Source organism: Ruditapes philippinarum, unplaced genomic scaffold (assembly GCF_026571515.1).
Source record: "Ruditapes philippinarum isolate M1 unplaced genomic scaffold, ASM2657151v2 ctg17229_1_1_1_1, whole genome shotgun sequence".
In the NCBI taxonomy this organism is placed as follows: Eukaryota; Metazoa; Mollusca; class Bivalvia; order Venerida; family Veneridae; genus Ruditapes; species Ruditapes philippinarum.
Window position 1 is genome coordinate 1 of NW_026854881.1, and position 17,418 is coordinate 17,418.

Sequence of the window (17,418 nt, forward strand, 5' to 3'; positions counted from 1 at the left end):
GTTTGTGGTTTTTTTTAAAAACTCATCTCGCACGTGCATTGGAATATATTATATAACTTCAAATAAAACTGACGATAAGAATATCACTGCTTATAGTTTCCTTATCAAAATGTGTAAATGTAAACAAACTCAGACACTATCGGTAGGTCATGTTTAATTATAAAGTTTACCATAACTTTGTCGCTAATCATACATGTTGCGATCGATCGATCACCACAGATGACATGCGGTGATTAGTTTTATTATCGATCTCGTCTGTCGTGCAAACTTCCTATATAGAAAAATTGTCCATTTTTTGTCAAATGATCGGCTATTTATAAGAAACTTATATATGACGTATAGATCAACATGCGCGTATTACATGCATGTGGATACACGTTAAAGGGACTTCACTGTGATTTTTGTTTTTGACATGACGGGACTGAAAATACTTCTTCGAGATTGATTTTCCATTTTATGTAGATCTACCATTTGCTCAAGAGCAAAATTTCAGATCGTTCGCTCATTCCATTTTTTCCGAAATAAGTATTCTAATTGTTAAAAAATGACCCAAATTTCAAAAGCGTTGCAACGCTTTTCTCTCAAGTACGACTAAGACTAGCACTAAATACAATTTTCAATATGTGTCCCTAGTAAATTGCTTAATTATTATATTCTGCAGAGCTTCCTGTTTTAAGTGCCCTAGTTGATATATGTAAGAAATTAAAATATTATGTTTTTAGGCTTTAGGACCTCAGTGGGGTTCCTTTAATTAATGTGCTCCACGTCGCTTTAAGAATTTATTTATTATTCACAAAGTTTAAATACTAAGACTATGTTTTTAATGTATTTTATTTTTGTTTACTTAGTATAATCTAAGCTTTGCACGACGAGCAAACATTGAAAACTTCAATTAAGACGCTTAGTACTTTGAAATTATAAATTACTTCTCAAGTATAATAAAATAAACAAGAAAAAAGCATAAATGGTATTAAAATTACTGGATGCAAAGTTTGCACTTAGTAACGCGAGAATGAAGGAAATGTTTTCTGGCGTTCCGTTCGTACGTAGAGATGAGTTACGCTTTTGCACAGATTACGAATAATTCAGAAATGTTCTTTATGCTCGGGTTTAATAAATGTACTTTGAATTAATATTATGTAATGCCACTTGAAATGCCTTTAACATTCGAAAGCAGTAATGACATAAAGAAATTATAATCGCCTGTGGACTCACCATGCATACTCGTATATTGCAACTTTTCGGTCCTTTCGGTATTTATGATAATAGGTAACCGGCATGTTTTATGATTGTCCCTCAAGAAACACGTGCACATTCCTCGGCGAAGATTTTGGGACTTCTCTACGTAAAATTAAGTCATTTATTGCCAAGTAATGTTCCTTGTACTATATACATTATTAAAATTAAATATATATAGAGAAATTATTTATAACTTTCTTTATTTTAGTGAAGTTTGAGGCGGGCCAACTCAGAAATTTCATTTGAACTGTTCTGACAAAACAAAAACTGGATAACTTTAAAGAAAAACTCTTTTTAGTTGAGCGTGCTTCCCGAAAAGGTGATACCAAAGCATTGTTGACATGGAATGTCCGGAATCACAAATGCCATGGCTGTACAGTGGCAGAGGGTTAAGGAACGAAACCAGCCCTGTATACAGTACCATATATCATCTCTAGGGGACTTTTTTCTATACCGTCTATTCCGAACATATCGCGGGTTGACTGCAAAACAGTTGTAACTTATATGACATAAAGAAGGACTTACAATAGTTTTGTGGTCACCGCTCGATATTCTCTTAGTATAAATTTTTAAAAATGTCTTTGAAACACAATTCTTTAAATAGTTTAACATCAAAGTTGTTGGTAATCCTCCGAGAGCGATCACTGACATTGGGTTTCCTGTAATTAGTGTAAACAATATTGATCTAACAGTGTCTTTATATTGATTAGATAAGTAAGTACATTAAACTCATAGATGAATCAATAGATCAATTTAACCGATAATAAATTACCCCCATCCCACCCAAGGGGTTTTAAAATGTATTTTAGCAAAATCCATGAAATAAGGAACAAGAATCAAAAGCGCATCTGCCCATTTATGAATATAGTCGAATTAAGGAATATAAGTTAATAAATTACCTGCAAATTCTAAAAAACATAATTCTATTTTGTAAATTTAAAAGGAGGTCAAAACCCCTTTTGTTGAATTTGGGAGCTTTTTATTTCAAAAAGGAATTCACCTGTTGTAAATTCAAGTTATTTTTAAAAAAAAGCAAAAAAAGCAAAAAAAAACCAATATTGCCGGGTATCAAAACCAGAGACCTGCCTGCCCTGGAAGTATGTAATTTTGCATTAATCTATGTGCTCCATATAAAAACATGGAGAGAAAAAAACTTAGGAAACAAAACAAAGATTGATAACAAAAATTGTGGTTATAAATTTATAAAATAGACTATTTTTTTGCTTAGATAGATAAAAAGTCCTTTATCTTTATGTTTTGTGGACATGTTTTAAAACCTCATAGATTTTCTTTCCTTTGACAACTCACAATTGTTTTATCTTTAAGCAAACTTAAATAGGAAAACAATTTTTATATTTATGTATCTAAACGGCTCCAAAGATCAGTTGCTAACCAAATGCAGATGCATGATTTAAATTCCTCTTTTGAAAACTGGTTGATAAAAATTACAATAGAATTGCAAACAGGTGCATTATTTGTCTGAAATTTCAAATTGACTGAACAGAAAAACACACAATGAAATAAAACAAGAAGGTCGCAAGGGTCCTGAATTGCTCATCTGAGAAATCAGTCAAGAATATATTATGATGAATGTGATTTAAATTCTTAACTGGAACTTGTTTAAAGCCTATTTTATATATTGTCTGCGTGCCATCTTGTTCAATGAACCAAAATAAGTTTTGACACTTTTTGTCTTACGGAACGTCTGTGATTCTACTCAGTTGCCCGTTTGTACCTGAATTAATGCACGGAAAAGGCACCGGAGGTCTTCCTCCACTAGATAAGCTGGAACGTTGCAATATGACCTATACTGTGTCGGTGTGACGTAAAACTCAATCAAACAAAACAAACAATACTTTTGTACAGTACCACTACAGGACAATATCATCAAAATCTACACAGCATACAAGATGTAATTATAAATTAAGCCTTCCGTGGACCATCTTAATCAGATGACAATAATTCTTTTCCTGGACCATCCAAGGATCATTTGTGTATATTTACATGGCAACTGGCAATGTTGTCTAAGGGGGGGGGGCCATTATGTGCAAAAGTTCACCAGACAAACAAGAGACAACAGGGACAATACCTTATCATGGCCCCTTACTATAGCCACACTATGCTAAGGTGAGCTAAAAATCCCACAGAGGTTTATAAAACACAGATTATCAACCAAAATGTCAGCCTTGGATACCAAAATTTTTCAAATATTGACAAAGATTTAATATTTTTCAAACTGACATTATCAAACTGTCACGATGAGTCCTGGCTGCTGTCAAATTTGTTATACACTGTAATATATACAGATTTTTTTTATCCAAATGACCATGACCTTTTTTATAAGGTAGTTACGATGTGAAAGTCCGAGTACTTGTTTTATTATTACAGATCATATTTTTCAAAGTACAAGGAAACCAAATGGAGTTATCAAAAACAATTATGTCTAGTTCCAGCATCTATTTGTTTAATCATAAAAATGATAATGTTTAACGTGATTAATGGTTAAAGAAAAAGCACATGTCACAATATGTTTCAAGTGTATTTTAACTGAAATAAATTTAAAAATAATTTCTAATCAAGATCAGTTTATTTCACATGATATCATAAATTCATGTCTTGGTATTTGAGAAACATGATATTATAAAAATTCTGTGCAACAGATGATATAAACATATTTTCTATACAAAATTTACATTTGATATCAAAATATTTTCTTTCCAAAGTTGAGTTTTATGAATGATATCTAAACATTTTCTATTGAAAATTCAAGCCTGTCATATGATATCAACATATTTCCTTTGCAAATATTTAAGTTTTACATAAAAAGTCAACATAAATTTCAGACACATTATATCAACATATTTCCTATACAAAATTTAACCATAACAAATGATATCAACATATTTTCTATATAAAATTTAAGTCTGACAAAACAAATGATATTAACAAATTTTCTATGCAACAACAATGTGTAATAGATAGTAAATATTTAAATATCTTCAAACTTCTTATTTATGGATTTCTCTTCAGTTTCTATGATAATTTATGTACAATAACTGACACACAGAGTCTCTGATTCACTGTAAAATGCTGATTTATTTCGACAACTGTTGAATAAAACTACTCATAGAATCTATATAACTCTGTCATATAAGCTGATATAAGAGTGACAAATATATTTCTGACATGTATACAAAATATCAGAATTATTAAGATCGTTTTTACTCATGGAAGGCTCTGTTTGTTTGCTGTTGTTTTTTTTTAAAAATAAAACAATATACAAAAGAAAACACATATCTACTGACTAGTATCACACATATAATTTGTATTTAACAGCTGTTAAATTTCTTTCTTTTTTCCTATTCTACATAATAATTGGTTGCACTAATTTTTAAGTTTGATTGTGTTTGAAGATATAAACATATTGAAACACTCTCAAATTCTTTCCTGGAACCAACCAGTATTACGCATTGAAAGTAAAGTTTCTTGCTTACGGAAATAACGGCTAGCCACTGAAGGGGTTTGAACTCACGCGGCCAGCAATCCTTAGATTACTTAAGTCTGACTTGTTAACCACTTGGCTATGCCACAATATAGTTATGTACTAGCATTATTTTATAAAACAAATAAAAACCAGTTACAGTAGATCTATCTTTAATCAACAATAATAAGAAAATACCCTTACATTCAAAATAATCCCTGGAATGTAAATGATCGCACTTAAAAATATGCACTTAAAATTTGACCATCATAAGTCTTAAAAAAAGTCCATTTTTAACTGATACAAAACCTATGTCCATATAATACAACACCAATACTCAGTGTATCTAAACTATAATTCCGATTATTAAACCACAGTTTCTAGTCTCTGTTTGTCTAAATACATCTGTCATGTCCTCATCTGAAGTCTTCAGCTGAAAACATACCCTGAAACAAAAACAAAAATCAAATGAATTTTAACCCCTTAAATTTTAACCCCTTTAACTAGCTGAATTTCTTAAATGGACTTGTCCAGCTTCCATTTTTGGAACTGTCCATGTTCAATTTTGGGGATATCAAGATGAAATTTAAAATATTACAGGGAACAGTATAAAGCCCGGTCTGATCGCACAAATTTGCAGGCTGGCCTGGCTCTATACTGTCCGAAAAAGATAACTCCTCTTGGAATTTAATTCCTAATGAACTGATAAATATTAATGATGGGTAATAGCATCATAAACCCCAAAAAGCTCACACCCTCTTTTAACAGATTTTGAAATACGATTTATAGCATATTTTTCTCTTCAAAGATGCTGTTTTCAACCGTGTCATCATAATTTAAGAATATCATCACCTCAGTGCAGTAACAGGTTAACTCCTATTAAATTTAACAGGAGTTAGGCCATTACTGCACTGATGTGCCAATATTTTGTACATTCTGAATTAGGGTTCATTATCCTTTATATGACACAATTTGCTATAAAGTGTACTTCAAAACAATAATGTAATAGTATGAACAAAACACAGCATTTAAACTAAAGTTTAGAATTGAATTTTGGCATGTCAAAGATATTCAAGTGACATCATTTGTTGCAAATATTTATGTTTACAACCACTAAACTAAATAAAGAGAGCATCAGATTTGTAACCTAGGGGTGACTAGTTTGATCCCTCTGCCAGTTCAAGGTGAAATTTCTCTGTGATAATTGATCTTGGACATTAACTCTTATGGTCATTTTGTCTCTCACTGCTAATTCAGAAATCACGTGGGATATGTAGTGGATCACTTGCATAGAAATTGGTAATTACCGGTCAGTTATCCAGGAAAACTGGTTGGTTGGATCAACTACCAATATATAACTAACAGAATGTGTCAAAATCAGTGTAAAAAAGCAAAGCAACACAAAACTTTTACCTTTGCCCGTCTCAAAATGGAATCTTTGCTAGCATCATAGGGACATTCTTTGCTGGGGATCTCTAGTACAGCAGGTATAGGGTCTGTATATGTGTCTATAACATGTCTAATCATCTCCGCTATCTACAATATACCAGATGTTATTACAAACTGAAAACATTACAAACAAGATATATGGACATGTTATAATTGGATGTATCAATCTGAACATAACAGACATTTTGGACTTTGTTCAATCTGTTTAAAAGTCAAGACAATCTAGAAAGTAACCTATAAATTAAAAAAAATTCTGGCGTATGAAAATTAGGATACAGTAACTTTCATTGCCATGCTTACTGAAATTTTATAATTCTAACATTCAAACGTTGTTTGAAACAGAATTTCTAACCAGTTATTTTGAGTAATTGGCTCAAATAAAGCTAACCAGCCATAAAAAGTAGCAAACAAAATACTCAAACTTTCAGAAAAAAATCATAATATATTTTACATGTATTATTGATAATACACCTTCTTGATAGTAGTTGGTCACTTGCATAGAAAATTGGCAAAGACTGGTTAGTTATCTTGGAAAGCTGGTTACGTGGACATGACCAAAACAATGTAGCTGCCAGCTTAAAGTATAAAGCCTGGCAGCAAGCAGCAAAGATATGCTTTATACTGTTTGAAAAATGCAAATCATTCCCACTGCAAGCAATCAAAGTATATAACCATTGGAAGTCAATACTAATTAAGAGTATATTTCAACATTACAAAGCCATCTGATTACATCTCCCCGTTGATAAGTCAATATTTTAGATAGGCTTTATCATTCTTTAAAATGCCTGACTTGATAGATTCATGACAGGTAGTCACAGCTGGCTGTCAAATTATCATATCAAATTATACATGTGTATATGCGAAAATAAAGCTTACATTTTGATTGATCAGAATAATGGCTATATCAGCTCTCTTTACAAAGTTACGAAACATCTCTTCTATCTCCATTACACTCGTATCTGAAAATATACAATTTCTTATATGTAATTTTGTGTGTGTACTAAGATTAATACAAATACCGGTAATGGGGAGCCTGGAAACGTGATCTCTGAACAGATCAGTTATCTAGATCCAGGACATGCACCTGCCCGAGCTTAAATACGTTTTCCAGAGTTTTCATATAGACATAATATTATAGGCAAAATTAAAACTGTTCAATAGAATTTCTGTAAACTTGGCATGTTTTTAGAATATGATAACAGAAATATTTTAGATGAAAAAAAAAACGTCTTTAATAGTCTTCCTGAAGAATCTCTTAGTAATACTGTTTCAGCTTGTCGAAAAGTTAGTGAATTTAAAATTCCAGACATTTCGCGTGTGAGGAAATATTAGTGAATCAAGGGTATTTAATGATAGGATAATTGATAATTACGCTAAGGGAAATTTTTGTTTAAAGCACATTATGCCTCAGAAAGAAATAATTTTAGACTCCTGGCTTCAGAAAGAGCAAACGCGAGACTTTTAATGTTTAAAAAATTGTTTTATGTATGTTAGATGCTTATAACATGTAGAAAGTAGCCCTGAAAGTAAAATTATTTGTTTTAAAATTAGCAAAATGTAAACATTGTAGAATTATGACTTCCATACAAAATACCAAAACCGTATAACTAAATGCCAAAAAGCGACAAGACACAAAAGATGGTTCAGGTAATTGGCCAATAAGTATCTTTTTGGAAACTATAACAGAACATCAAAAATAAAAAGATTTAGGGAAACAAAAATAAAAGCATTTCTGGGGCATAATAGGCCTTTAAGTACCCCTGTGCCTTGCAAAATTCCTGGGGAAAGGCCTGTCATATTGATATCTTTGCCAAAGACTTTCTTAATATCACAAATGAACTTTAATCATGGTTTGCACAGTTTGCTATTCAATCATTACTTATTTTGAATATTTTCCCTAAAAATGTTATGCCATCTTTTTATATTCTAAATACAAACTTTCAAATTATTTACCATGCATGTATGATGGTTTTCATATGTCTGGGATAAACTTTTTCAGAAACATAATAGAATATGTAACCGAACTGTGAAAATTATCTCAACTTAGCTAAAACATGTTATGGGAGATAATTACATTTTTGAATATATAAATCTTTAGATAAGTTACCTCCCTTCATCCTCAGAACATGAGCTACACATCCATATGAAATAAATATTTAACAATGCATGCTCAATACTTCCAAACAGATATTTCAAAGCATTATATAAAAAAGTTTGTTCTAAATTTCTATCAATAAAAATGTATGCATTTTACTTACTTTTGTTCACAACTAAAAAATTGGGCTCTCTTTTCTTGTTTATTTCACCAATTCCTCCCAACAGAAAACCTGTGCATGTGTCCTTCAAGCAGAGACAATTAAATTACATAATTATAAAATAACTTTGATTTTCTTCAGTCAGAATTTAAGAATCCTATCAGTAAATAAAATTAATAAAAAAGTAAAGAGAAAAACCTCTGCCTATCAGTATCACTAAGAAAATCAGTAAATAAATACATTATAATTATAATCATTGCTAAGAACTGAAGTAACAATGACTGGTATAAAAAGTTTCCTTTGAATGTATTTTAATTTATTATTTTTAAGATATTTGGAAATTCATTTGTATCTAATTAATGGTACAAATTACCAGTATAACCGCTTTTACTCATTATTTACAAAGTCCGAGACAGATCTGGTTTATATATTGAAAACTTTATGCTTGTTTTATAATCATAAAGGCTTTCGGTATCATACAGGTGACACCTAATTTAATATTATATTGTTTTATTAGTGTATGCTTCATTTTACTCGGCTTCACAAATGAATATGAGCTTTCCAGATTCCTGGCATAAATATTGATGGACTTTCCCAACAGCAGTAAAATTCAGTCATTGAATTTAAGATTTTAAATTGACTGGCCCAAAATCCGGTTTTGAATTTATTCCACTATATATTTAACTAAATTTTCTTAAAATTTACACTGGCCTGAACTAATTTTCACGGGCCACCGGGCCAGTGCTAAATTCGATGACTGGCAGTTTCTCCAACATACCTGTCTTGTCACAATACAGTATTTTGGCATTACTGCAAATTTGTCTGAAATAGCTTAAGTAAAGATATACCATGCTCAAATTCTTGATTATTGCTACACAGTCTCTTTGTAAATATAAAATAAACATGTTTTGACTTCACACAAAGTAGATATGTTGTGTCCTGGACTTTAATTGACATGTAATATAAATCCGTGGTTGTGTTAGCTACTCTACACACTATAGATGGTCACAATAAGTTGAATAACTGGCAGTTTTTTGAAGAAACAAACTTTACTTGACCTGTAAAATGGAATGCTGCAGTGAGCTTCCCATACATATGGTGGCTGATTTGGAACACTTTTGTGCGTCCAGTTGCTGTTAGCGACAGCAAGACAAAGCGCCAAATGGCTGGTTGTCACACTGTTGTCTTGTCACTAACAAAGCACACCAAACAGGGTGTTGATGTACGGCCTGTTGTCACAATGTCACATTGTCCCTCGGCTCAACTCAAAGGATTGGCTACTTGTATATATATAAGCCAAGCTACAGGGCGACATCGCACCAACGGGCCGCATGACAGACAATGCACTGTTTGGCGTGCTTCGCTAGTGACAGGACGACAGTGCTTCAAAGCGCCATTTGGCGCATTTCGCTAGCAACACAATGCAAAAAGTGTACCAAATAAGCCACCATAAATACAAAGTTCATTCTTTATTCAAATTAGACATATTAATTCAGTAAGAATTTCATAGATTTCTGTGAATTTACTCAAGGATGAGCATAGTATATTTTTCAATAAACTAATTAAAAGAAGGAATCATATTATTTATAAATATATAAATATTGTATATTTATTAAAACAATCAAATTTGTTCTGAGAAACCTCATCTCCGATGACAGCTATCAATTTCCCTTTTTGTGCAGTATGCGCCATCTTGACTATCATGTGACTGAGTAAACCGGAAGTACGAAAATACCTGCACCATACTCTGTATTGCATACATACTGTCTATTTTCTGTCTGTCCTCCGGTACAATGTAAAAAAACCAGTATATCAATTGAGACATTTGCATTGAAGCATTTTTATGATTCTCTTTTATCATATAAACTGATATTTTAACTTTTTTGAAAAGAGGTTAGATAAGGAAATCAAATGAGGAAGTAATGCATTTCATCACTGAATGACTTGTGGGGCATGCGGTAAGCTTTCGGCTTTAGACGGGCTTTAGCAGACGTCATGCACGACACGTAAATGGTTTGTTGACATGGAAAAAGAAGCAACTAAATTGGATATTGACGGAAATATCGACACAAGAGCCTTTCAGAACCAGACAATAAAGCAAAGGTTTATTATGTTTATGTTGTTGAATGTTATATGTACTGTGTCCACATGGTACACGGATTGTTGATAAATTTATTTCAGCAATCTTTTTTGTGTAACTTATTTTGAAAGTTTTGTTTACATTTTGAAACGTCAACAATTCAAATTTGTATGTTTTGTTCACTGTGAATTCTAGGAATTGAAAAAAATTGGATGAGAGCGTCAACAAACAGGTTGTTTTAGCTTATTTAAGCTAGGTTTGTTTTGACAGAAACATTATGTACCTAATAATCAATTTATTATCAAATAAAATTGCTACTTTTTAATGAATCATTTTGAATGTGAACCTAACTTAAGCAGAAGACATAGGAATCTGTATAAGTCGAAGACACTCTTGGATTTGTTTGGAGTGTTCCTGGAACCAACAAATACTGGAAATGACTGCACATGAAGTTTTTTTTTATCAAAGATATGGCTTGCCTTCTTGGCACTCAGCCACACTGACAGTGTTTAAGTCTTGTAGGCCCCTGGCCTGTCCAAACATGCCCCCTATATTGCCAAGACATTCCCCTTTAATCCACCTAAATCACAAGACTCATCATTTATGCACCTCTATTATCGACATTTTCCACTATTTTGCAATTTTCAAACTTGTTCATCACCGACCCAGTCCAATAAAAATGACAGTGTTTATGGAAAGTCTGTCAACTCTGCTAATTATTATGACTTAATGAGTTCTATTAAGTTATTAGAAATTCAGTGCAGACCGTTTGAAAATGTTAAATATGTTGAAGATAAAGCAATCTAGTTAACAATAACATTTATAGAGATAGTCGCGTTAGTGGCTGCAAAGCCAAGGGAGGCAAGCTGCAAGTGCAACTGTTGTTCAAATAATTTTGCCATAAAAACCACAAAAAGGTCAAAATATTTCATTCTAGATGGCATTAAGATTGGATCACCCAACAAAAAAGGTAAAAGTTTCCATGGCAACTGTGACATGGAGTTGAATCTGCAACATAATCCTACTTTCTTGATTAGGTGTAAATACATTGATCAGGCCTTAAGATAATGACTTCTGCAATCTCATTTAAGAACCTTTGTTTTCTCCAATAAATAGCAAAGAAGGCCAAATTGCAAAGAAGTCCAAAATTAATGGATTTGAATATTTTTTTATCGATAACATATTTTACTGCAAAAAAAAATATTTTAAATTTAAAAAAGCATTAAAAATGTTGTTAATTTAACATGACAGGACCTAACAAATCTCTTACCTATTAAGTTCTCCAAGAAATACATGTAACCTTGTAAGAAGTCTCTAAATCTATACCCAGCTGCATTAATTGTAAGATGAAGTGATTATAATTATAATTTTTGATACATATGTAAAAATATATTAAAAGTATAATATACTGTTATTATATTAATTATAAGTAATAGTTATAGTACATGGAACGAGTTAGTTACGAGGTTATAACACTGGCTGGGGCAACATCAATGGGTGTTTCTGCTGAACTAAAAAATGGTTAGGCCGAGACAATTTTTTTGCAGAAACATCCCGAGATGTCGCCCCAGCCTGTGTTATACCCCCGTAACTAACGAGTTTCATATACTATAACTGTTTTATCGCAATGGCATATAGTTTTCTTTTTTTGTAATAGAAACAAATAAAAAAATTAATCGTTAGCTCAGTACAGTTATTTATCATAAGGCAGTTTTTCAAGTTGTTTTTGCTGCCGCAAAAAAATATACAAAAGACATCCCATATAAGAGGCGGATTGTATACTGTTACCGAGATTGATTTAAGATTAAAGGGCTTTTTTCGGTTGAAATAATTCATTCAGCGGATGTACCTGAGTAAATTTCATTTCATTAATTATCTTTGTTTATATATTTCATTGTATTTATATATTTATTTTATTTTATTGAATTCATTTTTTTATTTTATGTTTTTTCTGCTACTTGGAATAGTCGTTACCACTGCCCCATTGGAGCGGCCTCTATGAAAAAACTGTATTGATATATACAAGGTGCGAAAAAAACTCGACCGATATATAACAGTCGAGTTTTTTTCCTATATGAATCAATGAAAAAACTGTACTGTTATATATCAATACAGTTTTCAAATGCTCATTGAGGTGTACTGAGTATAATGGGTTATAAGAACAAAGGAAAAGTCCCAAACCATGCCATAATAACATAATTATTATATGTTATTATAATACAATAACAGTATTATTGCGGTTGCCAGAAGGGGGATGTGCCCTGTTTGGGGGGTTTGAAGGGGCGGCAGTCCCCCTGATCACCAAGAAAATTTTGGACTTGCGAGAGGCTAAAAATGACTCCAGGTGGATCATAAGGTCATGTGTAACAAACGCTGAAAAGCCTTTGACTCTATCTGAATCCATTGAGAAGTTGAAGCACTTTGAAACAATTTTGATGGAAAAAATCAATGCAAAATAGTGATTTTTGGCATTTTGAGATGTCCCCTTGTTGCCATGGTAACAGGAAATTTAAGACTGAGCATGTTGTTACAAAGGCAATGGTCCAGTCAACATTTGTGCCAAGTTTGATTGGTATTGAAGAAATCTTTATAGTTTTATAGCAATTTGAGCTTGTAACGGGAGACTTTTCAATGAAACACAAAATGCTCATGCAGTAATGGGTTAAATATGATGGATTTGAATGGTAAACTGTATCTATATCAATCACTGTTTTTCTTTGTTTCTCTAGGATCATGGCACTCAGTCTTTCAAACGCTACAGCTCGGGAATGGTTTTCCAAGACCAGAGATGGTATTCGTCCTTGGGGAGAATTTGTCAACACTGGAAGGTTTCAGACCCCTAAATCTGTGGCTCCACTGCCTAAAAGAATAATGAAAAATATTGAACATTTTCAGAGCAACTATTTATTTGTGTTCATTGGCTTAGTTGTATTCTGTATGTAAGTATGAGTATTACTAAAATAACTTGAAAGGTATTAAAATCTGTTTTAAGAAAGTTTATACTTTGCAAATTTCTATTTTGAGTATTAAAGCATCATGCCTCCAGATTTCATGAAGATTTTGAAATGTATTTAAATGATATTGTGAAGTGAACAAAAATGTAAATTACAAATTGCAAATGGCACATACAATCCATGTAAATTACCAAAAATAGCCCTTACTGCATTAATTTTGTAACTCAGTCGAATAATGGTGATAAATAATGCAGTCAGTCATTCATCGCACATAAGATATCAATTATTACTTGACACTTTAATCTGTTAACTTTTCTTACAATCTTAATATGTTCCCCCCCCCACCCCCTAATTTTAGTATCATGTTTGAATTTGACATCATGAATTTTATATCTATTACAGATTGACCTCACCTATGCTCCTTGTTGCCATAGCAGCTTGCCTTGGTGCTTGTTATATAATCAGTTTAAAGAATAAGGATAACAAATTAAAAATTATGGGTAAGTTTTGTGGTCTAAAAGACATAGTAGGTTAAAAAGAAATTATTAGAGAGATAAAATTGGAGATTATGTTTTCTGGTATATTAGAATGACAACATGATTTTCTGTTTATACCAGTGCTAGAAAAAAAACTGTCATTCCATAAACAGTTATCTTTGGGTAAGATATTCCGGTCAGTAGCGGTTGCCAGAAATTTTAGGGGAAGGGGGCAGAAGTAAAGATTTTCAAACCACATTACTTTTTATTTTGTTTTACTGTTAACTAATATATGTATGTTATTGTTTGTTCCAAGCATTGATGCTACAGAAAGAAACTATGTATCAATATTGTGTATGTTATTGCAACAGCTGTTAGCTTAGGTCATTGATTAAAATAGCTGGGAGTGTTTTGAAATAGCTTTTCCTGTAACTTACATCAATAGACATATTGTTTTGGTTATCAATGAAATAAAGAAATACATGAGTCCACTTTTTAGCTTGTTTTCTGAATCCAAGTTACCAACTTGACATGATTTATAAAGGATTAACTTCATATTCAATATACCTCAATGACTGCAGTAATGCCAGGACATGTATTTTCCATCTGCAAACATTTTTAAAGCAGGGTCATAAATTTTTTGAAAATACAAATGTAGGGAGGGGTTTGTTTCTTTTGTAACAATTAAAGGCAATCTATATAGAATAGAAATGTTAATGAGATTTTAATTTCACCAATAAATTTTCACTTTTGACTTTGAAACATGTACCTGTACTATCTACATGTACATTGTATTATGTTTAAAGCTGTTATAAGCTGTAATTTGGAATTCAAAGATAAATTTTTGTTGGAACAATTCCTATAAAAAATATATATAAAAAAACAATTTCTTTCGTAGAAGAATACTTTACCAAGCTTAATTCAGATTAAGATAACATATTTTAGTATCAAACTACTAAAATTTAGTGGCAGTTTAGTGATTGGTCAAACTGTGCAAGCCAGGTCCCCTCTATACTTGTGGCAAAGGACTAAATAATAGCATATTAATCAGTGAACTTGATAGAGGAAAAAATTCTGTTATCATGAGGATACTTGTTTTCCATTTTAAATAAACATTACATACCGGTATTCTTTCATATTACACACATGTAAATGAATCTAAGTTTGGTGTACAAAAGCATGCTTAATTAAAACATCAAAGTAAATTTACTTTCATTAATTTTAATGTATATTTATATAACTTGGTGTACAAAAGCATGCTTAAAACATCAAAGTAAATTTATTTTCATTAATTTTAATGCATAAAAATAATCTTGCCAAAGGCTCTTTTTTTTAACATTTTTAACATAAATTTTATATTATATGGCAACTTATGTGAGATCCTACAGTAAAATTTAATATCCTTTAAGTTGTTGAATGAAGTGAAACTGAATTGCTTTAAAAGTGACAGTATGCTCTTTTTTTTGCTATCAAGTTCAGTTGAATTAGTAATATATTTAAAAAGGTTGGCTATTATAAAGGTGATTGACTAAGAATAAATAAAAAAAAATGTTTTTGATACACTGTAATAATAACCTAAATCATAAAAAGACTTCTTTACTCTTTTTAAGAATTGAAAGCTACCGATGCATTCTGAACGATATTTATAGACATTTTCATGATATAAATATTTCAAAATGTAAACTAATTTGTATTTTTACCAGTTCACTGACCATTTACACCCGGATGGACATAATGTCACTATAACATATTTTATTTGTTACAGTAACAACCAATATAGGACACAAAGTTGCTTAACTATTATGCTATACCATACCATAGCTTTGTATTTTGATATTATTTTTATCAAATGATGAATAAAACATTCAAAATGAGTATATTTAAGCTAACAAAGTTTGATGAAGTAAGTTTTATGAAATGGTGAATTTTTTTTAAATTCAGGTCGTGAACTTACTTTAGCACAACAATATGGAGCAGTTGCTTTGTGTTCATTTCCCTTGTTCTGGTTGGCTGGTGCTGGATCAGCAGTCTTCTGGGTCATTGGTATGAAACTTTTGTTCTTTTACTTCACATTACATGAATCTTTATACAAAACAGCAATTTACATATTATAACATATTTAAAACAATTGTTTGTAACCATTATTTATTAAACAAAACTCTTTCATTACATCAAAGGTATGTCAAAATTTATTACATTTAGTGTACTCTGATAAAAAAGGAATAGTTGGAAAAATATTGAGGAAGGGAAATAATTCTTGAACTACATAACCTTCTATGAAGTACTGACATGAAAAGTTTTGGTTTATACAGAACTTATTTTAGTTCGATTGTGAAGGAAGCTATACGCTTATAGAAACACTATCGAATCTGTTCCTTGAACCAACCAGTACTGAGCAATGAGTGTAAAGTTTTTTGCTCAAGGAAACGATGACTTGCCCCTGAAAGGGCTTGAACCCATGCTGCTAGCAATCATTAGATTACTAGTCTGTCACATTAACCACTCAGCCACATTTGCCAATTTTAAATAAAAAGAAACAATGACACTGTAGAAAATTTGGGGGATTGTATACCTAATCAGGGGATTGTATTCCTAATCTGGGGATATGGCTTGTATGTCAAGATAAAGAATATCTGTCTTGATGGTTGAAGAATAAGACCATGTGGCGTGTCATTATCAACCATCACTTATTTCAAACTTAAACAGTATTTTCATCTTGTGATTTTTAATAACTTTGTCTCTGCGTCTATGAAAATTTTATCTTTTGAAAATACTGCCCATGCTTATGTCTTATATTCAATTTATTTTTTCAGGTGCATCATTCTTTGTCATAATGTTACATGCTTCATTCTACACACCTGGAGATGAAGGGGAACCATTTGATCTTGAGATGGAACCAGTCTAATTACCTTGACTTTACAGTGACCTTGACACGACAATGACCTTGACCTTGCCTGATGAAAACAACAATTGTGTACAGAAGGGCTGGATTGCTACAGAGACATTAATATGCGCATTAAAAAAAACTTTGAAAACTAAATGCAGACTCTAGAATAGTTACAAGCTTAAAATACAGAATATGTTTTTGTTTTTTTCCGTGTATTTTTATGAAGCTTATCTTTTACTTTTAAATTAAGCACTAATCAATGTCTCAGGAAGATATATAAAAAACATGTTTATGATTTAATGGCCTAAGCAAGTTTTTTCGTTCTCCAAATTATAAAGTTTGGATTTATTTATGTATGCCTAAGTTAGTTTCTTTTTCTCCAAATTATAAGCTGCTCGATGTGCATTTTTCTATTCTAGGAGACACTTTTACATTGTTGAGATCATTCTAAAACTTATTAAATGATATAAAATGTAGAATCTTAAACTGTGTAGTGTCATACATGTAATTTCAATTGAAGGATCATTGTCTACTTTCAGATTATGTTGGTATTTTTTGTTTCAAATATAAATGAAATCTTTAAAGGGCATTATGTAG

At 31.5% G+C, this 17,418-nt stretch overlaps 2 protein-coding genes across 3 annotated transcripts; one reads left to right on the forward strand and one right to left on the reverse strand.

Moving 5' to 3' along the window:
* Positions 1 to 3,683: 3,683 nt before the first annotated feature.
* LOC132741411 (V-type proton ATPase subunit F-like) lies at positions 3,684 to 10,217 on the reverse strand. Its single transcript, XM_060729562.1, has 5 exons — positions 10,066 to 10,217; positions 8,428 to 8,509; positions 7,046 to 7,128; positions 6,134 to 6,256; positions 3,684 to 5,166 (listed from the first exon to the last, which is right to left on the reverse strand). Exons 1-5 carry the CDS (start codon positions 10,180 to 10,182, stop codon positions 5,137 to 5,139), a joined length of 435 nt encoding a protein of 144 aa, XP_060585545.1. The 5' UTR covers positions 10,183 to 10,217; the 3' UTR covers positions 3,684 to 5,136.
* Positions 10,218 to 10,341: 124 nt separating this feature from the next.
* LOC132741410 (prenylated Rab acceptor protein 1-like) lies at positions 10,342 to 17,012 on the forward strand. Of its 2 annotated transcripts, none has more exons than XM_060729560.1 (5): positions 10,342 to 10,527; positions 13,234 to 13,443; positions 13,861 to 13,958; positions 15,876 to 15,977; positions 16,748 to 17,012. In XM_060729560.1, exons 1-5 carry the CDS (start codon positions 10,448 to 10,450, stop codon positions 16,837 to 16,839), a joined length of 582 nt encoding a protein of 193 aa, XP_060585543.1. In that variant the 5' UTR covers positions 10,342 to 10,447; the 3' UTR covers positions 16,840 to 17,012. The 2 variants fall into 2 exon arrangements, with proteins under 2 accessions (XP_060585543.1, XP_060585544.1); XM_060729561.1 differs by lacking the exon at positions 10,342 to 10,527 and adding an exon at positions 10,591 to 10,736.
* The last annotated feature ends 406 nt before the right edge of the window (positions 17,013 to 17,418 follow it).

Excerpts from the sequence above, each read along its gene's own strand:
- LOC132741411 (XM_060729562.1), bottom strand. The coding sequence starts at position 10,182 with ATGCAATACAGAGTATGGTGCAGGTATTTTCGTACTTCCGGTTTACTC. Across the intron at positions 7,129-8,427 it reads TTTTTTAGTTGTGAACAAAA|ATACGAGTGTAATGGAGATA; the intron begins GTAAGTAAAATG and ends GTATATTTTCAG. Across the intron at positions 5,167-6,133 it reads CCATTTTGAGACGGGCAAAG|GGTATGTTTTCAGCTGAAGA; the intron begins GTAAAAGTTTTG and ends TTTTTGTTTCAG.
- LOC132741410 (XM_060729560.1), top strand. The coding sequence starts at position 10,448 with ATGGAAAAAGAAGCAACTAAATTGGATATTGACGGAAATATCGACACA. Across the intron at positions 10,528-13,233 it reads AACCAGACAATAAAGCAAAG|GATCATGGCACTCAGTCTTT; the intron begins GTTTATTATGTT and ends TTGTTTCTCTAG. Across the intron at positions 13,444-13,860 it reads GGCTTAGTTGTATTCTGTAT|ATTGACCTCACCTATGCTCC; the intron begins GTAAGTATGAGT and ends TATCTATTACAG.